Source organism: Mchenga conophoros, linkage group LG18 (genome assembly GCF_057382185.1).
Source record: "Mchenga conophoros isolate Kocher_MC1m ecotype Shallow Benthic linkage group LG18, M_conophoros_male_GT1.1, whole genome shotgun sequence".
Taxonomy (NCBI): domain Eukaryota; kingdom Metazoa; phylum Chordata; class Actinopteri; order Cichliformes; family Cichlidae; genus Mchenga; species Mchenga conophoros.
In genome coordinates this window covers 8633402-8652072 of record NC_140543.1, presented here as the reverse complement: position 1 = coordinate 8652072, position 18671 = coordinate 8633402, and the positions used below count along the sequence as shown (strand labels likewise).

Below are 18671 nucleotides of genomic sequence, written 5' to 3'. Positions count from 1 at the left end.
AGGGAATTATATGTTTATATAGTTTACATACTGGTTGTTTTATGTGATCAAATTGTGATAGATGTGTTGTGATTGTTGTTTTAGTGGACTCTAGTTGAAGAACAGGCTGTGTCCCGTTAATGTTCTCTGATGTTCTGCTGCTGAATGGGAAATAAACCGAACGTGTCCTGCCTGTCGCCGAGGGATTACTACAACAACAGTGCGCACACACATGCACAGCCATCTGCCTCATCACTCACAAATCAATTCAGAGTTCTGCTGCAGCCACACTGAGGTTAAACAGTATCTGACAGTGAATTAAAGACTTCGTTTGCTTTCAACAGCCTGATGGCACGTCAGACGTTTATCTTGACTACGAGAAAATGATAATCTCCGTCTGCGGAACACTCATTTATAATGGTGTAAATCACACACACACACACACACACACACACACACACACACACACACACACACACACACACACACACACACACACACACACACACACACAGTGAAGCTTGATTTTGCATGTGCTTGTCAGTTTTTGCTTGATAAAAGACTGAGGGGTCCATAAATTGAGTTATTGCACAGGTGATAAACGGTTCTACAAAAAAGGCCTAAAAAGCTGAGAGAAAGGATCAGACAGGTGCACGAAGCTGCAGGTGTCCTCTTGTACTGTCTCCCTAACCCTTTAAACCACATTTTCCTATTTTCAGTTCAGCAGGAAATGTTTGGCATGCTGTATGGGCAGCTCTGTTGACATTTTCTGCTGCTGGCATTGACGAGTAAATGTTTTCGTCAGTGTAGCTGTCTCCACCTCCGCTTGCTTTGTCCCTGACATTTCTGCATTTGTTACGTTAACCACAAAAAGTCTATCTTGGCAGAAAACCACTGAAATAAATTATAAAGGTTTTGACTTGCGATCCATTATAGCACCAACAAAGGCAGAATTTTCAGGGGTTTAATTTTCTGCAGGAAAAACTGCACTTTTCCCCCAAATGAGCTTAACTAAGAATCTTTAATAGTTCTGTACAGCTTGTGTAAGAAACCCATAGTAAAGCTAAGCCGTGTTTACATCATCTTACTGTAATGATCGTAGCCTTTGTATGTGTATATGTATGTCCTATTTCCTCAATAATGGCTGGGCTGTAGCTCATGTGGTCATTGGAGTACGAATAAATGTAAATTATAGATAGAGAAAACTGTAGAAAAAAGTGCTTGTATGAATAGTTGTGATTTGGTGAGCGAGGCATATACAGCAGATGTATATGTTTCTTTTTGGGGGGAGGGGGATGTTATGTTTTTGTTTTTTTTGTTTTGTTTTTTTTTATCTATGTTAACTAAAAAAAATACTATAGATTCTTTTGATTTTCATTTCATCTCCCCCCTGCAAATGTGATGTTACATTCTCCGTTTGCTTTGTTTCATGGTCATGTCATACAGGTCATTAGCCAATGAAAATACCCCTGATTAACCTCCTTTCTAACATAAACAATTACCTAAACAATACGTTTGGAAAATGTTTTATTCATTATGACCCTAAAGGAGTGACTAAGCCCACAAGTTCATCAGGAACAGAAGTCTGGGCTGGGGCCATTTTCCCATTGACCTTCTGTGGTCTTTTCACAATCACGGGAGTCAGCCCCTGGCAGCAATTAACAGGAATGCAGGTTTAAAGTTCATTTAAACACACTGACTGCCAACAACAAGCTATGTGAAAACCAGTTAAAACCCACACCTCACATATCTACATGGAAGGACACATTCCCAAAACAAGCTCAAATTTGCAATTTATAGTTGACTGATATATGCTAATGACATGACTCATTCAGAGTGTCTGCATGGGCAGTTTTCACAGTTCACTGTCAGGGTTGAAATTTGGTTAATTTAAAGGCGCATAAGTGATTTGTTCAGCATAGCAGCAGCCTGCTGCTGTGCATCACACAAGCTATTCGAAGGAAAGGGTTGGCACTGGGACACACTGTGTGAAACCACCTTATTGAGATAAAGTCACCAGAATTTCACACGTAAATCATACATAATAGAGAACAGTGCAGAAATTTGTTGAATTAATTAAGAATCTTTCCTTAAAAAATGACTCATAATAACTGCTTTGTTTGCTTTTTAGCTTTTTAAGGCAACTCTGTGGCTGAAGCTTTTTAAGGCCAGCTGGAATAGTAGTGGTCTTGTAACCAGAAGATAATGAGGTTAAAAAAATTATTGAAAATAGGCCAGAAACTCTCTCTCTTTCGTGAACCATGCGTCACCACTTAAATGAGTCTTTAAGCAAAGCATTTAATGCCCAGCTGTGCTAATAAAGTTTTTTTAAAAGCACCAAACAGTAGGAAACTGTTGCTTCAGGCCTGAGAGTGTGTTCATTTATAAATGCAAAACAGATTGATAAAAGTAGATCCAGTCCACTGTGCTGTAGCGTCTTAAGTTAAATGGGTAGTTTAAATAGAGTGGAGCAGACCTGAGTGTGAACACCTGGATTTGAGTTCCCACATCTCAATCTGGGCTCTTTTAGTTTGCCTACTGTGGTAATATGAGTAAGATTTGCAGTTGATTCAAGTTTTAGAGATTTTCAAATATTGTTTGAAAAAAAATGCTAAGGCTAAAGATGTTGTTGGGCATATTTGGCTTTACAGAAAACACAGGCGGTTAGTAGTTGTGATAGCCTGATGTTATCATGTTATAAAAGTGGCGTCAGAGTGCGATTATCTTGCAGTACAGCACATGTATCAAAAAGTTTTATTTACCTCAAACCTTATTTTTTTGCAGTAATCCAAAATCTTATGGAAAAAGTTAAAACTTTGTAAAGACTCTGGACAAGCTTAGTGTTCTTAGGAAACCTACTCAGGTTCATAACGTGCTCTGTTTATTGTGGCTGAGAATCAGATTCAGTGAACTGGTCTCTAAGCCTGTGGAATGATATTGTGACTGGGATTAGCTGAGCAGTAGGACGGCACAGATAAGGAAGAGTCTCTGTATCTTTGCTTCATATCTTCATCCTCCTCATCTGTGTTGGCTGGATTGACAGAGCTGGATTGAGATAACAGGCGTCAAGATGTCAGCATCAGTCAGTTGTGATTTAGATAGCCTGCTATGATGCAGTCCTCCATTTATCTATTTAAGATACAATGAAGCGGCCCAGAATAGGATAATCTCAACCACGGCTTGCTTTTCTGTGGTGAAAGTGAAAACATCATCTTTTCAATCTGGTTTTTCCCTTTTATGCTTTTTGTCTAAAGGATTTCTTTTTTTGATACATTTTCAAAACCAAGATAACAAATGCACTTTCCAGGCTAAACAAACACTACTTCTCTTAGCTGTTCTTAAAATCCCTCTTTAAATATCTAATGTTTCCTACCTGGCAACAGGATGGTTGGCTCGATGTCTGTGTGTTAGATAACAACATTAAATCCTCTGCTGGAGCCCGGATTGGAGGAGAAAGCTACATCTACATCTTCGGAAGTCACATCCATTTGTATTATGTGTCCTGAGCAGTGACCACACCTGCCCCCTTGCCTGCTACCCTCTTACATAAACACACACACACACACACACACACACACACACACACACACACACACACACACACACACACACACACCTTTATATATAATATTTATACATGCCAGCTGTCCTTAATGGACCCCTCCAGCTCTCAGCCAACCGCTGTGCTGGAGTATTAGCATCATCAGCTGTGACCAGTCAGGTACATGAAATTAGAAGATTAATCGGCATCTGCAGAGTCTTAAAAACAACACTATCCACATCCTTTATCCTAAGGCACCTCTTCAAATATTACCCATTGTATTTTTAGACTTTATTAGAAGAACACATGTGTTAATGTGGGCACAGCTGCAAGCCCATGGAGTGAATAGATGACCCTGAGTAACACCAAGCCTGTTTCTGCTCACTTGTTCCTCTGTTTATGAATCTCATTAATGTGTGTGAGAACTTTACTGCATTGGATGGAAAAAAAATAAATAAATAACATGTTCACAATTTCTCTGGTTTATCAGCTTGTAGAGATTTCCCTAGTTCCCTATGGAAAAGATTGGCATCAATATTTGGATAACGTTCAGCCTTATCCATTGGACTGTGTTTAAGTAGTTGGCCTTCCTTAATTGACTGATTAATTATACAAGGTATTTTTTCCACTTATTTCCCTGTAATATTTTTTAAATCCAGCACCTAACCCAGTGGGGACTCATATTTAAAAATAAATAAATAATTTAAAATAATTAATTGATTCAGAATGTTGACATTGTTTTAGTAATTAATCACATCACTGGGGAAAAATGCTTAAAACTACACAGGTTCACTGGTTTCAGTTATGTAAATGTGAGTATTAGCTTTTTCCCCCCCTCTTATTATCATGTTAAATTAATTGAAATGAGTCATTTGGAGACGTTACCTCAAGATAAAAGAATCTGCAGTAAGCATTTTTCACTTGTTAATTTTTTTTAAGCCTACATTATTAATGTAGCTGATGGTGAGACCAGCCATGATGTGTACTTGGAGATGGTGGCACTGAGAAAAAGACAGGAGACTGAGCTTAGGTAGAAGAGTTTGGAGACTGTACATAAAAGTTTGTCAATCCTTGCTTATACCAATGTGACATATAGATGACGGCTCAGTTATCTGCAATAAAATACCAAGAAGCCTTTTTAAGTTAAAGATGGATTTGTAAATGTGATATTTATAAGGTGTAGGATAGTATTGTTGAAAAGGATAAGATTGACCATTTGTAGGAACTGAACACGTATCTGAAGTTATAACTGTAAATCAGTGACTTTAATAATATTAATGAACATCCTGTAGCATGCTGGGAAAAGTACAGATTTATACTTTCTTTTTGTTTTGTTTTTTTGGCATGTGATTAAAAACAACATTGTAACTGTACCACATACTGAAGGCATTTTGAGTTCACCCAGGTCTTGAACCCACCTCAGGCTGTTCTCTTTTTGTCCCTGCATTGTCTGCTCTTTTCTCCTGTTGAATGTCACTTCTCTTGGGTTGTGCAACTATCTTGGGTGGGGCCTGTGTTTCAAGGCCTTTCTGTGTGCTTGTCCATGGTTTGCTGTTCTTTATTATTCAGTTGGGTCATATTTGGTGAGATTACCTCAGACTACACTGAAATAGGCATCAAGCTGCAATGAGCATGTGTTTTACAATCATGGGGTTTGTCCGGGTGTCTTTGTAACTTTTCCAGACACATTAAATGTTATTTTTGATTGCAAGCTCCTTCCCTCTGTGTTTTTTATTGTTTCCCTTTCCCTCTGTGTTCTTCCTACAGAAGAAAAAATGTCAAGTTTAGTTCACTGCTCGTGCTGTAAAGTTCTCACTGCGTTGCAGTATCTGTGATGTAATCAGCTCGGCTCTAACATAGCCTCCTTTCTTCCTGTTTCGATCAGGTGTTGTCATGCTTCCTAGCTGGTTTCACCTGTCACATGTAGCTATGAATTAAAGTTTACCAGTATACCAGTAACTACACTGATCCCAAAGTAAATGGGTAATTTTGTTTGGATCAAAAAAATGATTAAAACATGAACTTTCCATTGTAACATGAAACCTGTATCCCACATGTGAAGAAAAATGGGGAGTTTTTCTGCTTCCGTCAGCTACATTAGTGCAAAAAGAAATGTTATAAAACCCTTCCAACTACATTATGCAATACACTGTAACCACCGAACATGACCATGTAAAGCACTGCAGTGAAAAACCCCTCCAGTGAAACTAAAAAACTGAATGGACAAGGAAGTAGAAGAGGGAAAGGGCCGGCCTGTCTATTTTTGTTTTTGTGGGCATGATTGTGCATGTGCACACTTGTATGTGTGCACACTAGTCAAGCGCGCACACTTGATTCACATCAAAGTACCTCTGTGTGTGTTTGTGTTTGCATGGCCCATATCCCTGCAGGTATGTGGTAGAGCAGGTTCATCTGTGTCAAATAGAAGAGGTAAACGTGGACAGACACACCTCTGCCTCCTATTCCTCCTGCAATACTGCTACGTCTCTTTAGGTTTAACTTTGTTGTCAGGCTGCCACCTAAAGGACGGTGCGACCTTAACCTTTGTCTCTTTGATTGGTAAATTCTTTAAAGCACGTGTGTAAACATTTTAAGGTACCCAATTATCGCAGTTTACGCCGTCTTTTGCGATGGGCCCATCGCACAGGCTGATATCGCGATGACAATAAATTTTCGATTTATTGTGCAGGCCTAATATATATATAATCTCTGTAATCATCAGTTTGTAGTCATGATCACAATGTTGCACATTGATCTGTTTTCAGAGTGTTGCTGAAATGATTTGACTAGAAACCAGACATTTGTTTTTGAAAAGCAGCTGAGCAGTTTTACAGTTGACCCCATATTTACGAGAACCAGGATAACTTTGCATAAAATGAACACACTGCTCTGAATCTCTCAGCAGACGAGTCTAAATATAAACAGCATCTGCAGCCAGTTCTCTCCAGTGTTAGCGCTGATGGATTCACTGCCTGAAGCGGAGTCTTAGGTTCTTCTGTTTTTCCTGGTCCTGATGCGGTTTATCTCTGAGCTGAATAGCACTGGGCCGGGTGGTTATTATTCAGACTGCAGGCTGTGCTGATAAGACTGTAAATTTAGAACTGGCAGCATCACTCAGTCCCTTTCGTTTCCCCACCCATTAAGCGGTGCTCTGGCCTATAATAGGAAATTAAGATGCTGAGCTGCAATCAGAACTGTTAATTGGCTGCTGCTGCTGCTGTGTAGTGAACCCTCAGGCTCAGACTGTGGCCTGTACACCGGGTGCTGTGGTTGCCGGACACTGGCGCCACCGGGCCCTCTGACCACCACCAGTAGGCACTTTACCCATTGCCTACTGGTGGACACAACGACCAAGACTGTCCAAGCCGGGGCTCGAACCAGCAACCTTCCGATTACAAGGCGAACTCCCAACTCTTGAGCCACGATCACCCTCTTTCTTCTCACAGTTTGGTTTCTTAATGATTTCTGTTCGTGCCGTCTCTGAAAATGACCACTGTCATATTTGGAAATATTTGTTTTGGGAAATATTTGATTTTCCTCCACAAGGAAGAACATAAAACATCGTTAAATGTTTCTGATAGTGTAGCATTTCCAAACTTTAGTGCTGCACACTAAAATGGGTTCTTTCTTCTTAATTTAATTTGCCTGCTTGATTTCCCATGATTCCTTATTTTTGTTTTACTTTAATTTATTTAATCCTAAATGTTCATGGTCATTTCAGACAGAATTAAAGAATTAAACATTAAAAATGTTTATCATTTGTTCTAAAATACTTCTCACAGCCCACCTGCAATAACTACAAAGGCCACACTTGTTTCCACTTTTACCAGCTTGTAAACTGTAGAGGGTTTCTGTGTTCCTGGCATTGACTCGCAAGTGGCTCAGATTTATTGTGGCAAAGCAAACTTAATCAGCTGTTCACCCACTGAGCTGCATCGGATGCATTATACAAGCTCTCCTCTTATTGTCTGTATTATAAGATGGCACTTTAAACACTAGGGTTACTCATAAATACCTAATTTTATGCTTCATAAAAATGTCACAGCGAGTGCTTTATAGAGCTGGGCGATAGAACGATAACGATATGTATCGCGATATAACTTTTACTCGATAGAGAAATTAAGCTATCGCGATAGACCTCGCCGCTCTTGTCCTCTTAAAAAAAAAAAAAAAAAAAAAAAAAAAGGTCAGCCAATCCAAATAAAGTAGCGCAGAGCCGAACCAATCACAGCCGCAGTGTCACGTCGCGTCACTTGTTACGTACAGCACAAGTGCCAAGCCGCACGTGTGTTTGTTTGGGAAGCAGCCAGCGGGTAATGGAGCCAGCGCATAATGGAGGAAATGAGTGTGCCGACTAGAAAAATCAACCGAGCGTGACCGAAGAGAAAACAGATGATGGTTCCAATGCCGGAGAGATTGTCGAACGGAAGAGCCATAGAAGTTCCGTAGTGTGAAGGTATTTCGGCTATTTCAAGTCTGACAAAAAACAGAGTAGCGTGCACTGTAAATTGTGCCGAAAGCAAGTCTGGAAATACAATAAACTGGTGCATGCGTCACACTGTGCGCCACGTTATTGTTTCGGTGAAATGAATTTCTACAATACTGTTACTGTTAATTCTACTCTCTGCAGTGTTTAAATGCTTACACATACACACAGTTACTGTCCGTCCACACATACGACTGGGCTCTGCTTCTATGCCGCAGCTTTGTTTACTTTTTCCCACCGAGGCTTCTAGACTTCTGATTGGCCAACATTTCTGCACGGTTAGGAATCTAGCGCCACCTGCTGCTTTGGCATGTTCATAGCAGCGTTTTCCTTCATTTCTGCCTTTATGTGTGGACGGGATTATTTTTAAAACGAAAACGGAAAATCTCCGTTTTCAAAAATACCCGTGTACGTGTGGACGTAGCCTCAGTCTCTGACTGGAAGCGCTAATTCGTCATTCGGCTTTTGTCAGACTAAAGTAACTGTTAAAACTGTTTGAAAAGCTAAGCTATACAACAAGGAGAGATTGAGAATTTCCTTTTAGTTCTCAGTTTATTTGATATTGACAAAAGTTAGTCAGTTTTGTCTGTTCTTCTGTAAAACAAACTAAGATTTATTTTTAGAATTAATACTTTGTTTCTAAGTGGAATTGACAATTTAGTCTGTTTCATTTGTTCTATTTTGAAACTTAAACGCTTTAGCGGCTGTCTTTTGTGTAGTTTGCAATATTTGCCTTTATTTATCTGAAAAAGTCTCATGTTCCTTAAGTACATCTACCCTGTTGAACTTATTATGGGAAATAAATATTTAAAAACAAGCTGCTGATTATTTCACATTTTACTTGTGAGCAACGGCACATTTAAATCTTACAAATATAGTTATTTGGCTTATATCGTGATAGATATCGTTATCGCCTGAAATGAAAAAAACATATCGTGATATGAAAAAATCTCATATCGCCCAGCTCTAGTGCTTTATTTCGGATATTTCACTGCAGGAATCCCTGTGCAGAAAATGTGCGTAGGTGCTGACACCTGACTCCATTGCAACCTGTACTTAAAGCACAGTGTACTGACAAAGAGAGCAGCTTCCTCATACTGAGAGGTCAACCTCTTAATGTTCAGTGGCTTCAGAGCTCCGTATTGATTAGCTGGTCAGTCTGATAACACCAGATGTCCAGCACCAGCTGCTCAGGGATATACTGCTGCTTTAACAGAGTTAAGAGACTCCCTGTGCATTTTTGATGAGCCAACCTGGCAGTAAAGACTTTAGTTACATAATAGGGGTCTATTTGATAGAGCATATACAGCTTTGGTGATAAGCATGTTGTTCTTTTCTGTACTCCTGAGATGCTCAGATTGGTACAGGCATGAAGGGGATTTTTATTCTTGTGTTTTTACAGAATTGATACAAAAACAAACTCTTGTTTTCTGTTTCATTAGAACTTCTCATCTCTTTTAAAAATACAACCCTTTGGTCTGGCAGTAATACACAAAGTGTCTACTTGTCCTGCACAGATTTGATGGAGTATGTAGAGTGTTACACGCATATTGTCATTTACATAAGATAAGATAAGATAACCTTTATTAGTCCCACACGTGGGAAATTTGTTTTGTCACAGCAGGAAGTGGACAGTGCAAAAGTTATGAGGCAAAAATTAGAATACAATAAGAATAAATACAGTACACAACTGTACAGAATAGAATAAAATAAAATACTATATACAGTAGAATAAAATAAAATAAATATACAATAAGATAAAAATAGAATACAAATACAAATACTATATACAACTGAGTAAAAATACAACGATGACAGAAAGGATTATTGCACTTAGTATTATTGCATATGTATGGATGTGTGTGCTTGATCAGTTAAAGTCTTTATTATGGAGTCTGACAGCAGTGGGGAGGAAAGACCTGCGAAATCTCTCCGTCCCACACCGTGGGTGCCGCAGTCTTTACATGAAGGTAATAGCAGTAAAAGGATGTGGATGTATATCACATATAATCAGAAATGACAAAAATCACCATCATCTAAATATCCTCCTTCGTTCGATTGCAAAAGCTTATAACAACAAAGAAGACTCTGGCCTGCCAAAGTGCAGTGAAGCTAACGTTTGATCCAGCTTCAATTAAACAAATGAAACAAAGTAAATGCACTTAAGGCACTGAGACATGATAGTTGCTGTGTATCAAGGAAAATAGCCTTTTTTTACCTACATTACATGCATGGATCGCATGTGGCTTGTTGCTGTACTGCTAGTAGAAAAAAACAAAACAACACTGCTTTGTTGAATTCGCAGAGTTGTCTTTTTTTCCACTTAAGCTTAAATTTCCGAGCAGCCTTGAGGAAACTGTGTTTTTCGTGGCCAAAACTGAAGTGGGCGACCACCTCTGTGGCTTTTTAACGGTCGATTGACTACCAGGACTTCCCCTTTGACAGATCCATGCACTAAATCACATGTTTGTGCAGCATTATGCAGGAAGACCACAGAACAGTCACCAGTGTTGCACGCTGCATGCAGTAAAGCAGACTGACAGCTTCAATCAAATCACTCAAAATACTAAACAGGGACGATGGCAGTGATCCGTTTGATGAAACGTTTTTCGCGAGCCATTTCAGTCCATGAAGAGGATGACGTATTTACTATTTGTCAACCACTGGAGGTAATTTGTCGTGCATTTTAATTAATGGGTGGAAATTTGCTCAGCATTGCAGAAGCTTTCTACTGAATGCTGGCTGTAACTTTGAAATCTAGAGCTTTGCTTGATAACCCGCGTGGTCAGAAACTTTTAAAGAAAGTTTGGACTTCTGTGAAATGTTTTCACAAATAGAGGGATGAAACTGTTTTAATTATATAATAAGATACAGTATGTATATTGTGGTCCTGTGATACTGTATTGAACAGCTAGCACTTCTACGGAATATCAAGTTCTCCTTGGTACCTCCAGCTGTTTGCTTGGCTCCTGCATATTTCATCCCCATTGATTCCCATGCAATAAAAACATCACAGAGCCAACGTTGGGAGGCCTCAGGGCACTGGCATTATTCATGCCTCTCTCTGCCCTGTTGCTCTGCAGCCGCGCTCCTTCTTTGTAATGCCAACATGAAATAATCATGACAAGAAGCCCATTGACTGGATCACTGGTTCATCTGGGTTTTAAAGGATGCTCTGTCATTAGAGCAGAGCTGTACTACACAGCAATAGAAATGTTCTTCTTTGACTGAACAGGAGCTCTCTTGTTCACATGGCACTTGAATATCACCATATTTTACGTTCTTAGGAGGTTAGACTTGTAATCATGTTTGCCACTGGTTAAAGTGACGGTTACAGACTCACACTTAAAAACATTTGAGTCATGGTTGGTCAGGTTTTCCAGCTTGTTATACAGGAACATTTTTGTAAGTGTTTAAGTATCAAGACCAGATTGCTGCATGTTGAAATTAAAACAGGATCTGAAACGTAACTCATATTTTCCTTGTGAACTTGAATAGCTCAGTCCAGCCAGTATCATTTTTCACTGTCTGCAGAAAGTTCTTCTTCTGAATGATGTGTACGGGGGGACAATGCAAGTTAAAAAGGAATTCTTATCGTTAGCAGTTATCCTGTTAGTTTTTAAGTAAAAATGTCAATCAACACATTAGGGTTTGCCAGTAACCAGTAACAGTCCTTTTCTGTGTTCAGAGTTGTTCAGATGAGGTTGGACAAACTCTCATCCCAGTGTTTAGGATGCATCTTGAGCTAGTTTAACTTCCTCTTTTCTACCTGACATGGGTTATTGCCACTCCCGGTTGTATAACAGCAGCAACTTCCTTCCCTTGTCCTTCTCCAAGTTCATTCAATGATCTGCTCCTCCACGGCTCACAAAGCCTTGAAGTAGAGCTTGTAATTTCTCTCTGACTTTAGTCAGTTACTCAATGCTCCAGTGCAGCTGAGAGAGTAGAGTAAACCTCAAACCTACTGTGAAGATTAAATGATTGACTTCATTTGAAACTCTGTAGGAATGGAGTGTGGGGGTGAGCTGTTTGATGTATGTGCCGTTCTAAAATGTTTCAAATGAAAATGTCTACCAGCTTGTGCGTGCAGCTGGTGATTTACAGCCTGAAAGCTGTGAATATTTTACATCATGCCCCTTCACTTACTGTCCAGGAACTTTTATGTAACAGACTTACATCCGGTCACAGATGAATCACAGTTCCCTCTTTCTTTTTTCCCTTCCTTAGACTGTGTCTTCTGGCCAGGGCCGCCCCGAGTCACCCGTCTACAGCAACCTCCAGGAACTGAAGATCACCCAGTCTACCCAGCCCCCTCTGCCCTCAGCCTCCCCGCTCCATGTGGTTGGAGACTGGGAGACCCATAAGGACCAGAATGGTAGGCACTTCTACTACAATCGCGCCACCCAGGAGAGGACCTGGAAGCCACCTCGAACCAGGGACAATAGCACCAGAAACTTGCAAGGAGAGAGCCACAGCACCGGAGAGAGCTCAGAGGTAAACGCAATTTACCGTAGTGGAGGTTAGTGAAGTATCGCGAGCATTGGCAACACTTTTGGGTTGCCTTTTCCTGAGCCATGTGCCCTAGTATCAAGATGCATTACTTTGAGTTTTAACAAGCAGTGACATAGCCTCGTGAATAAATATGAAAACATAACATTAGACTGATATATCATTTTAGATGCTTAATATGTGAAATGATGGATAACAATACATTTTAATAATGAGTTGTGTTGCTGTGAAATGTGCAGCAGTTTCATTGAATCCAGTCTGATTTGCAAATGCAATATATGACACTTTGGTAACCATAGATATTTTGGTAAACAGTAACAAATAGAAATATAAGCAGCTGCTTGGACTATGAGTAAGCCTGTAAGATGATCAAAATGTTTGGAGCAAGTTCAAATTGTTTAACACCCAGCAAGAGCACATAAAGTGACGTGAAACTGCCCATCACATCATTGGTACTGTAAAAATGCTTTAGATAGCTGTTACAAACATTACAGAAATCAAATACTTTTTTCATTTTAGGTATTTTTATCTTGAAAATCAGCAGAAACATAGTAGACAGCAGTCTACAAGTCAGGTAAAAATGCAGCTGTAAGAATCTGAGAAGTAGAGATCATAAAGGGTCTGGTCCTTTTCCTTTTTTTGCCATACATGTCAGCCTCTGATCAATCACTGCATAATTAATATGTACTGTCCCTTTTAAATAAGCATTAAAATAAAGCAGGTGCAGCCAGCCTTTATACAGCTCTTCTGACAAAGTTTATATTTTATTAAATCCTTTAATCTAAATTAAGTCCCAATTGTTATCGCATCAATTTTTATAACAACATGAACTCGGAAATGTTACTGTTAAACCTTCGAACAGGTGAGCCATTAATCACCTGATGTTGCAAAAATGTTGACAAAGTCAAACTGGTTCTCACAAGCACACAGTTACATAAACCCGCTTGTACACAGAAGTTGTTCATATATACTCACCCAGCGTCAAAGCATGAGTCAGAGACAAATATTAAACTGAAAACAAATGTGCCGTGGCAGTACTTCATCACATATTGTGGCTGTCTTCTCACTCACATTGCTATACGCGTAGACAGACGGAGGCAACTGCAGAATTGCTCTTTCAGCCCCGCCAGATTGTTTTGGGAGATTTGGATTATCAGACAGAATATATCTCGGAGATAATGAAAGTTCTTGTTTTCTTTCTGACGCAACAACAGAATGATTTGTCCTCGAAAAGCTATGAGTAAAAGTCCACAATGCTGTATTTCAGTTCAAATGAGATGACTACAGCTGATCAACAGTGAATGACTATTTTTATAATCAGCTCACACACATACACACACGCGCTAGTGACTTACCACATACCCCTGAGTCATCTCTAATACTGACTCAGCCTCTGTTTCATTAAATGACTGCACCACACTGCCACCTTCAGGCCCAAAGCAGGCACTGTCCCCTCATCTGTTCTGTGCCACAGTGCGGGAGCTGCCTTCATCACTGGCCAAAATCAAGCAAGAACATTTTTAGCACTCTGTTGACATTTCTGGGTCTCTATACTGAATCAAACTGGTGTTGGGTGTTTTACTGATGATTTATTGTTTCTGGGTGCATGACTGTCTTTTTTTCTCTCCAACGCTGTGGTGAAATTTGCCCTCTCCTGTCTCTTTCTCTTTTTAAACAAATGGCAGACCACCCCTCTCTCGCTCTCGCCGTCTTTCCTCCCCTTTCTCTCGCTTTCTATTGGTCGACTGCAGCCTCTGTCATCGGAGGACACCTGCTTCAGTACCTACTCTACCTACTCTAGCCAGTCAGACAGCCAATATGGCTCACCGCCACGTGGTTGGTCGGAGGAGATGGACGAGTACGGTCACACGCTGTACGTCAGTGACTATACTAACGAGAAGGTACCGGCTGCTCCGCTCCAATCTGTCTTTACTGCTGGGGGTTTCTGGGACTGCACGTGGGAGCAGGTTTTGATTTGATTTGCTGGAAAGTTCTGCTTGGGGGGCACAGCACAAATGTTTCCTGTTAACAAGGAAACTATGATGATACCAAACTATACACACTTTTACCTATTATTTTCTTATTGTCATAATTTGTTTTAATGGCTTTTATGTGTAACTAAAAGGAAACCCAATTAGGTCAAATCTACTCAGAAAATAAATTAATAAAATCTTAATCAAGACAATATAAAAGAAGGCTGAAAATTAATATATAAATAAAATACATTTTTAGGATTCAAACCACTGAATGATTTTTCTCCGGTGTGTCTGCTCAGTGGTTAAAGCACGTTGATGACCAGGGAAGACCTTATTACTACAGTGCAGACGGCTCCAGGTCAGAATGGGAGCTGCCGAAGGTGAGACGCTAAAACAGTCGAGCGATGAGAATTAATGGCGTACTGACCTGTCGTACAGGTGAGCACAGTGTACGTGCTGCACAACCGCACAGGATGGACCACATGTGATGGGGCGGTAAAGCTTCATACTTCAATGCGACAAGCGATAACTAGAGAATACTTGCGACATCTCTACTGCACCTAATAATTTAATATATTATTGCAAGGGCTTTTTTTTTTTTTGTTAATGAAAAAATGGTTTTATGGGTATACTGAAGTCATGCAATTCTTTGTTTCTTCAATGAAGTACAACCACTCCCCTCCCCAACCCTCTGGGGATGCTCCAAAGACCCGCAGTCTAGACAGAAGAAATGTGGAGCCCATCGTCCTGACCAAGTGGAGACATAGCGCCCACGTCCAGGACCCAGCTGACAAGGTCTGACACCCCTATACAACAAATTGTCAAATTGTACTATTAGCCTCATGCACCTTACTTATCCTTAAGGTTTCCTGCTGCACCTGGATTTAAAAATAGACCGAGATATTTGTTGAGTTAAGATTTTCAGTTGTAGACTGATTGCTTTGCAGCGGCTGTTAAAAACCAGGCGTTTCCGAACAGGCTCTGCACGCCCACATCCATACAAACACCAAGTCAGTGTCTGTTCCTTCAGCCTGCATGACCGTAATCGCACAACCGGAGTGATTATTAAACCTCCTTTCTAACTCTCAGTTGATTTTATTTTTAATTTAAATAATTTGCATTAATCACAAACTGGACTTTTGCAGCAATGTTGGATGATTGTCTTTAAAATGTACTGATTAGCCTGAACATGAAGTAGTTATAGCTGCATGAAACCTCATAGAAACTGTAGTTGCATCCACATCTTAATTAATAATCCTTTTGTGTCTCCTGGAAAACACACAGGTACTAGACACACATTATAATCTCACTGCTAATTACCATCACCCTCTTTCAGTTGTCCGTGTCTCCTTAACCTTGCATCATATTCTCATTAACCTTCTTTTGTTAGCCCATTTGACATTGTTTCTTTTTTTCATCCCTGTCTCCTGACTAGGACGCTCCTTTGGGTCTCAAGCCCCCCTCTCCTGACTCTGACTCCTGCCCTTCGTCTCCCAAGCCCCCCGCCTCTGTTAGTACTCACCACTAACCTCACCTTCTTCACCTCCTGCAGGGATTTAACGTGGTCTCAGATTGTTGGATGGTGACACATGTTGTATGGCAGGTTTCCTGCACAGGTCTTTGTCCCAGTTAAATAAAAGAAGCTCAACATCCTGAAGGAAAACTAAAGTCCAATTGAACAAATACCTTAAACCTGTGTAGGAAATCCTGTTAATAAGCAGCACTGTGGATTATAAAAGCATTTCTTGGCCTTGGTTAAGCACACAGAAGTTTTTATATTGTCAGAAATTGTTTCCCTGAGTTGGTTAATTCACCAAAAATCACCGTGTTTGTCTGAATGTTGCACAAGTAGTTTTAACGTTAGTTTATTCTAATACATTTTCATTTATTCAATTCTGCCTTTCAGAAAAGTGGTATAGTAGATTTTTGGATTTTTTGCCTACAAGCTAAAGGCTGTTATTATTCTGGTGGTGGGATGTTTGGTGGTGGCGGTGGTGTTTTTATACAGCAGTAGCAACCAAGATTAAACAGCATCTCTCTCTGTCTCTTTTTGTGGGAATTATCAAAATTAATCAATGTTAAAACTGTGTATTAATTTTTTTCCCCCTCTGCAGCCATCTGAAAAATGTGGAATTCTGAATGTGACAAAGATCACTGAAAATAGCAAGAAAGTGCGGTAAGTAGTAGTAAGTAGCATGATGATTAATATTATGGTTAAAGGGATTGATGAGTTTGCCAGTCAATTTCTCCATTACCCATAAAAGAATTTCAATATATGAGATTAAAAATAAACTGAAGCTGCCTCGCCATAGTTTCAGGTCATGTCTCCACATATAACCAACATTTGTGACACAAATGGTTCTTGCATAGTGCTTTTCTACTCAAAGCGCTTTACACAACTTGTGCATTCACACCAGCACATTTTTCTAGGTGCTTTCTAATTAACATTCATACACATTCACACTCCGATGGATTGCAACATGGGGTTAGTATCTTGCCCAAGGATATTTAGCATGCAGGCAAGGAGCAGCCTGGGATCAAACCACCGACCTTCTGGTAAGTGGCTGATCTGACCCACCTGAGCTACAGCCACCCCTGTAGCTCAGGTGGGCTTACAGGTTCGTACCTGGACTTTTCAGTCCTTTAGTGTGTGTGAAAAAGCCGATGCCTATTTATGACTATTGGATTTATTTATTTGCTTTTTAAATGGAGCTTCAGGCGACAATGTATTTGCAGAGGTACTCGTTTAACTCGTCTTCTTTATTTTTGTTGGTGAACGACTTTGCTGTGTGTGATAATGGTGCAATGAAGACTGTAGGAGAGACAAGTGAAATATTTTACACAGTGAAAAAAACTGAATTATTTAGTAGAACTAAACTACAGAATCAGCTAATGTTGTGACTTAACACCATTTTAGCTCTTCAGCTGATATCTCTGCCACTACATCAAATAATCGTGGTCAGCCAAATCAGTCAACATTGTACATTGTCAGTGTGTAAATGTTTCATAACACCCGGCGCTCCTGTTTGTCGCTTACACGTTGTGCATTATGGAGGTTGGATATCACTACTCTTATTAGGTGAAGGTTAACCTTCTCTGCTGCCATGGCAGCAGTGCCGCAGGGGGATGATAGGACAATCGAACTATAGAGAAAATCCAACCCCAGTGAGTAATACTCTCTCAGTATTATTATCAGCACAGCAGAGGGTCTCTCTTATTAGGCTAGTCCCCTCATGATTTAAAAAATAATAATAAAAGCTTTTTTGCACATTTCCCTGTAAGTTGCACCAGGAATCATTGTGTTGTTAAAAAATAGGCCACAATTTGTCCAAATTAATTGCTTTCTCAAAGAGGGTCCACACTGGAAACAATTAACTTATGTAGTACTTTGTGGCTGATGGTTGGTCAGACTCCAGTTGCCTAGGTAACCCTTGAAAGTATTTACCAACCCTGTAATGTCAGTCAGCGGTATCCTTTGCTCTCACTTTTTGTGAGAGGAAGTTGAATAAAGGACCTACCTGCTCAGCAGAGGTATTTTGCCCATCATTATTGAATGTTTGACGTTCTGTAGTCTCTGGACACCATGCTGCTGCTAGGACATCTCTTTACTGTCAAATATTTCACAGCCTGTCTGTGTAGGTTCTGAGTCATCCAGGGCATGGTAGTCTATCTTAGAAGCTTTTTTGAACTTCTTCCCATATGAGTATGAGTATCACAGCCTGCTATGCGACGCTGATGTAATGTGTTTAGCCCATGCAGATGTTTTGTTTTTTTCTTTTATTTACCACATTAGGGTTTCTTTGTAATGATAAACTTAAAGATTGATGCATGCTGTCATTACTTTTTTCTTTATAAATTCCAAACAATGCAGCATGACACACGATACTGTTTTTCCAATATTTTGGAAATTATTTTGTTACACCAGTTGAAATACAGGCTATAGACGCCATTAGAAAAAAAAATAAATTAAATGGACGTAGCTTCTTTCTATGAAAAGTGAAGCAAATGTAGAAGAACCTGAACTTGCATTCTTTTTATTAGCCACAAGGAGGATAGCTAATAAAAGGCTGCAAAAAGACTTAAGATCCTATCGAAGTATACGAGAAATCGGCTCATACATTTCACCTCAGTAAACATTTTCCAGATGAGTTAATGTCCTCAGTCACTCCTCTCAGGTCAT

The 18671-nt window shown here is 39.9% G+C and overlaps 1 protein-coding gene across 7 annotated transcripts in view; it reads left to right on the top strand.

Annotated features, from left to right (window-relative positions):
* The window catches only part of LOC146553157 (rho GTPase-activating protein 12-like), a 61797-nt gene that overhangs the window by 34750 nt on the left and 8376 nt on the right, over window positions 1-18671 (top strand). For 3 of the 7 annotated variants that reach the window (XM_085253447.1, XM_085253441.1, XM_085253442.1), the window contains exons 3-9: window positions 12234-12500; window positions 14201-14416; window positions 14791-14871; window positions 15158-15286; window positions 15439-15501; window positions 15927-16001; window positions 16606-16667. In XM_085253447.1, the coding sequence (XP_085109573.1) occupies window positions 12234-12500; window positions 14201-14416; window positions 14791-14871; window positions 15158-15286; window positions 15439-15501; window positions 15927-16001; window positions 16606-16667 (893 nt within the window). The remainder of the gene's footprint in view (window positions 1-12233; window positions 12501-14200; window positions 14417-14790; window positions 14872-15157; window positions 15287-15438; window positions 15502-15926; window positions 16002-16605; window positions 16668-18671) is intronic. The other 4 variants (XM_085253445.1, XM_085253443.1, XM_085253446.1 and 1 more) reach the window with 4 other exon arrangements.